This window comes from Hakea prostrata, unplaced genomic scaffold, assembly GCF_041222555.1.
Source record: "Hakea prostrata isolate BN-2017 unplaced genomic scaffold, UWA_Hpros_2 contig_16, whole genome shotgun sequence".
Lineage (NCBI taxonomy): Eukaryota > Viridiplantae > Streptophyta > Magnoliopsida > Proteales > Proteaceae > Hakea > Hakea prostrata.
Window position 1 is genome coordinate 84,360 of NW_028291135.1, and position 6,315 is coordinate 90,674.

Consider the following 6,315-nt stretch of genomic DNA (forward strand, 5'->3'; position numbering starts at 1 on the left):
TTAATTAAAAAATAATATATAAGAAGAGCTAATTACACATATATTTCTTAGGTTTGAAAACTATTATATTTTACACCTTTGAATTTTTTTCTGTTACAAATGTTCCCTTTGCTTAATTCAATTAGCTTAAAATAGATAGAGACATAGATGTTCTTAGCTCAATTTTCTTATAAATACAAAAGGAAAAATCGAAAAAATACTTGAAAATTCAGTTGTTGTTGTCTTTAAAGTGAAAATAGGTTTGAGGGTAAAAAATTAAATATGAAAAATTTAAAATACAATGGATGTTTCTAAGTAAACAGATAAAATTAAATATATATATATATATATATATATATATATATAAATTTCAAACATAGTGGATATAAATGTAATAGAAAAAACAACATAATAATTTATAAATCTAAGAGAGTGTATATAGACACATAAGAGGTACAAATGGAAGAGAAAAAAACATTGAAATTGTTTAGAGCACTTCTAGCCCAAAAAGTTTGTAATCAATTATGACGGTCCAATGGATTGGACGATGATTTACTATGATTAGAACTAGATATTTTAGTTCAATCGAACCATGCTGGGGTCCATTGATCACCTAGCTTTCATGGCTCAAAATTGTTTAAAATTGCCTTTAGATGAATGACGTGCCATTATAAACTCTTATCACTTGTGAATCTATCATTCTTCCTTTCAATCATCCAACTATATGTTTCATGAATGACAGATTTACCTAGATACATCAATCACAACAATAATTGCTATATGCTTGTAGATAACTTAACTCAATTTCTAGATCCATTTAACTAAATTTATCTGAATTTACTCACTAAGATTTTTTTTTCTTTTGCAGAGAAGGGAGTATTTTTTTTTTTTGAGGTAACTTTCACTCTATTCTAGGTTGTACTTTTTGAGATTCGAATTTATGATGTGGTGCTATCTCTAATACTAAATATTAAATATTTGAATAATATATCTAAAGCTCTAAAATTAAATGAATGGACTTAACCAATTTCATACGAATTGACCTTAGTACACTTTTACTAAGAATGGGCTCCATTAGACACATAACATGCTATCAACTTAAGAAGCAAATTGGAAGACAAGAATCTAGTTAGGTTAAACATTAATAAATTATTGCTTCTTTGGGACCTATGATCAGACTTGCTTTAGATAAAGATACGGCTAATTTGTTCTCATTTAATGAGATATAATCAAATTGTATTCACCATTGTGTGGTTCATCAAATGAACAATATAAAAGCAAGACACGAGAAAAGTTCCCTTAAAAGAGGAAGCATTATTGTTGATCATCAGGATTCTAGCTAGGTTAATTTAATATATATATTGATGATACTTGCCTAACATTAAACCCATTTTAGAAAAAGATAGGCTAATGTGCTCTCTTTTAATGGGAAATCATCAAATTGCATTTTCCATTTGTATTATTAATCACATACGCAAGATGATAGAACGATAGGACCCTCAAAGAAATGCGTCCAAAGAGAGGAAGCATGCTTGTTGATCCTTAGGAATCTGGTTTGGTTAGTTTTGAAATACTGATGAATTTTTTTTATGCCTTACAGATCGTCTATCTTTGAATGAGATATTATTGAATTGCAGTAACCATGCATTTGTATTATTAATCACACATTTGGAATTTAGAAAGGTATGAGACAAAGAAAGGTATCTTGAGAGGAATCATGTTGATAATGTTGGAATTACTGGGATCTGCCACGTGGTTTATATATAGTGAATTCTATTATAATATTATTATTGGATTCTTCTTTTTACCCACATAGACATAGAGGTGATGGAGATAATCACGCAGACAGAAAGGGGGGTCATTTCAAGGGAGGAGTTTTCCCTTGAGTTATTGCACAACATTGTGTAGTTTATTGTCTAGATCAAAACTTCTCATTTTGCAATTAAAATTTATCAAGAAAAAATAAATTACGCTAAATGGAGTAAAAAAAGAAATTGAGATTTCGTCTCAACTACAACTTTTGATCTGAAGCATAGACTGGACAGCAGCATTGAAACAATTTGCTAGGGACGTGAAAAGAGAGAAAGAGATAATGAGTACTAGTTAAAATTCCAGACGTGACTCTCTAGTGCGTTCGCGATCTTCTAGAAACCATTTGAGATTTACAGGGAAATTTTATCAATTGCACCTTTGTCAACAATCTACGTGAAGTTAATGGGGTTGCAGACTTCTTGGCGACCCATGTCCAAGGAGTTGGCGAGATATCTATGAATGTAACCAAGTTGTCAAATTGTAAAAGTGACATTGTTCACACATGCTGGTGTGGCCATATCTATTACCGTATGTAATTTCTCTTTTTATCTATTAATATAATATTACGACGCCTCTATTCCAAAAAAGAAAAAAAGTGTACAGCGGGCTAGTGCACACCGGCGGTGCATTCCGCCTTTGTACATTTTTATTCAAACTTTTTCCTTTCTCTCCCATTATTCAACTAGAAAGCTCTGTTTGACGGCTTGTCGCCAACTATAGCTTTTTGCCTCTTTGTCACTTCTTGCGTCTTTTTGGTGTGAACACACTTGCCGGCAAACTAGTTGGGCTTCAACTTGAAGCATTATGGATTAGCTGATGGTGAGAACCGCCGTATAAATGTGACTGTAAGACGCGTTTTTAGCAGCAAAGCGACAGTTCTGTCTATTGCTCGCGTTCCTACTCTTTTCCAGGAAACTCACTCTCTCTCTCTCTCTCTCTCTCTCTCTCTCTCTCTCTCTCTCTCTAGATCTTGTTAGTTTGGAACAGTGTGAACGGTGAGGCTTCAGCAACTACGCCTTGTGTTGCGCCTAGCACCACCTCAGCCCCATTCCCACCTTAAAACTGACAACCAATTAGCTTCAGAACTTGATGATGACAAAGTGTAAATATTGGACTACAAACCAAAGGTTTTTGAATTATGTGTTCTTTATTACTCTTTATACTGGTATTCACATCAATTGATGTGATGAGGTTTGGGATCACTAGATAGCACGTTGTTTAAGCTGCATATTTGATAAAGTTAAGGTATTTGACAGTCAACTATGGCAAGAACTTAAATTAAACCCTAAAATTCCTTATTCAATCTGTGTTTGAACATCTGCTGCAACATAACCATGTAGATAAAGAAACACTACTAGAAGGCCTTGGTGAGTCTGGTGAGACTCACATTATACAGTAATATAGATTCCTCTCCTCCAGATAACTTCATTCTTGATAAGGTCATAGTTTGTCTTCTAGCCATAAAGTCCTAAACCTGCCTATTCTGTTTACTTCAACAAATCAAAAGTACATTTTTAGTAAAAGCATGTTGTGCTTAATCAAGATAGTAGAGAAACAAACAAAAGAAGGAAAGGTAAACTAACAAACAAAAGTTTTAAGCAGAGAAAGGTATGATCCGATTCACCTTTTTACATAAGTGAAAACAGGTTTTGTAAGATCAAGAAGAAAACCATACATGTATAGGTTCAGGATAGAAAGCTCATCACATAAACAGTGTCAAGTAGGATAAGAGCTGCAGGTAAAGTAGAGATTTCATGGTTGTTCTTGTTTTTGGATGAAAGAAGGAACTATGTCTTGTAGAAGGCCATAGTCAGGAAAGTGCAGCTGCTGAGTAGTAGTAGTAGTAGTAGTAGTAGTTAGGTTTTGTGGGTACATGGAGATTGTTTCACCTTGATTATTTGTGGTAGGAATTTGCATCAGATGGTCTTGGGAAAAAACTGGTCTGGTTTGTCGTGTTGTTAACATGGGATGTGCAAATAGTCCTGCAGCTGCATTCCCTCTAAGTGTTGCTGGGCTTGGATGTATGTGTTGGCCTTCATATGTTGTAATCACAATTGTTGGATCCTGAAATGATCTCTCGACGCGTTTCTTCACCCCGCACTTCTGGCTTGTGCATCTATAATAGCTCCTACAATAACAATTAAAATGGTTTTCAGGAAGAAAATATTCAGTTTCCAGAATTGTTTTAACAAAATTTTGCTAGGGTTTAGCAATAGAAAGTATTAGAAAATGAAGAGAAGTGATAAAATTCAAAATCTGAACTCAATCAATATTTGCCCATGAGCCCATAAATTAATAGAACACTCACTTTGATTAGTGACTCACCTTTAGTGATTAGATGCCCGGAAAAAGAAGAACATAAGGTATTCAAACATGCCATTCATAAACTACTAAATTTTCAAGGGTATTTTTCCCACCCTTGAATTCTTATCTGTATATGTGGAAATTTGATTAGGTTAGATAAGCAAACCTTGGAAAAGGACTGTTTTTGACTGCCTTCTGTCCATATTTTCTCCATCTGAATCCATCTTCTAGATGATCAACCTCGCTTTTCGTCATGAAAGCAAATCGAGGTTGCCTTTGCCTCTTCTCTCCTTTCTTCTTGGGTTTGTTTCTGTTGATTCAAACAACAATGAACTACACAACATTAGAAGAAGTGTTTAAATCCAGAATAGATTTGAACATAAATGTAATTAAGGTTCTTTCAGGCATGCTTCATTAAGACAGCACTCTTTCATATTAGATTCACTTTCATTTCTAGCAACTGATTTGCAGTAGGAATCAACATATATGTAAAGGAAAGCTGGTGATCAGGAAGAAATAAAAATATTTTTACAGGTTCCTATGTTACATAACAGCCAACGTTGTCAGAAGGAAAGAAGAAAAGGAGTAATAATAGTTCCAATGGTTCACATTAGCTTGAGAAAACCCTAAAAGGTTGATTGGAAAAAAAGAAAAGAACACCTTAAAAGGTTAATTTTAGGGATCTAATCTATCAAAGAAAGGAAAAAGGGAAGACGAAAGGAAGTTCTAGTAATTAAAAAGGCATAAGCTCCTTTATCACAAATCTACGGAACTGGAAACCTACACTTTCTTAGACTTTTCTGACCCTTTCCCATCTTCACTTCCTTTGGGCTGCTGATCTTTCTTGCTTTTGCTCGAGTCTTCTTCACCTGCTGCCTCACTCGAAGATGAAGATACTGATGAGTTAGCAGTAGCTGAAATGTCACCAGTCACCATTGAATCTCTCTGACCACCCAACCGCAGAGCACTAGTATTATCTGAACCAAAAACATCCGGCGAAGAACACGAAAACTCGAAAGTTCTTGCAAGTGAATTGTAATCATCCACTGATCCATGTAAGCAGTCAGTAAAGGACATGAAAGGAGGAGGATCAGACCCATGCAGATCTTGAGACGAACTCTCTAAAACCCCTTGAAAACTCTGGTTGTAATACATGGATGGATAATGATTCTGGTGAGGCTGAGAAAATTGGAAACCTGATCTATCATCATCTCGGCGAAATGGTTCATGGTGGAAGAGATCTCTAGCCTCATCAGACATGGAAAACTTGGAGGAGAAGAGACACAAAGAAGCGCTAGAGGAAGAAAGAAGAGGAAGCTTTTTTGTTTTGGGTTTTCAAGGAAGAAGGGGACTTTGTGTCCTTGAGGTTCATGGAAGAGGACTTTGGGTTTTCAAGCTCTAGCCGCTCTTCTTATGCATGAGACTTTAGAGCCTAAAAGTCCTAAAGGAGGAGGAGATGAAAAAGGGTCAGCGAGAGACACCGGTAATAGCCGGTATGCATTTCCCTTTCTAGTGATGGTCAATGTTTCAAACTTTATAGTGGTCTTCGACGCTTTGGATAACACGTGTTTAAGAAGGGCACCGGCATTTGACCGTAGCCGACCAGAGTATTGGCACGTGAGACACCATCCCATACGAATGCCACGTACATACCGTGCTGATCTGAATACAACGTCAGCACACGCTTTCGTTAAATTCGAATTTCCAATGCTTATTGTGATATAGGACAAACTTTACTTTGCATTTTTTTATTTATTATTTCATTATTTTATTATTTTAAATACAGGTGCTTACTGCTTATAGGAGATCCTATATTTTCTTAGGTTTTCTTTTTTCTTTTAATTTTTTGGTAAAGATGAATTTTATTCCCGCAACAAGACCGAGACAAGATCTACAAGCCAGGCAATGGAAAGGGATCAAACAATTGTGCACACAACCACCTAGGCTCTCTAGCCTAGATGGTCTGCTATATGGTTGACCTGCCTAGGAACAAAAGAGAAAATAATGAGCTCGACCTAGAGGTGGTGGGGGCACTATAGTGCCTAACACGAGATGGTCTATTGTTCTATAATCTGTTTGAAACATAACTTTCCAAAAACACTCCAATAACGTATACAACATTGCAGATCTTAGTGCAAGTGCTTCCCCAACCAGAATTGAATGGAACTCTTACAGCTCCAAAACTACTGTGACAATCTTGCCCATATGATCCCTAATAAT

General features: G+C 35.6%; 1 protein-coding gene across 1 annotated transcript; it reads right to left on the reverse strand.

Annotated features, from left to right (window-relative positions):
* Positions 1-3,099: 3,099 nt before the first annotated feature.
* LOC148999299 (WRKY transcription factor 28-like) lies at positions 3,100-5,501 on the reverse strand. Its single transcript, XM_089141287.1, has 3 exons — positions 4,880-5,501; positions 4,262-4,405; positions 3,100-3,919 (listed from the first exon to the last, which is right to left on the reverse strand). Exons 1-3 carry the CDS (start codon positions 5,353-5,355, stop codon positions 3,544-3,546), a joined length of 996 nt encoding a protein of 331 aa, XP_088997413.1. The 5' UTR covers positions 5,356-5,501; the 3' UTR covers positions 3,100-3,543.
* Positions 5,502-6,315: the final 814 nt, after the last annotated feature.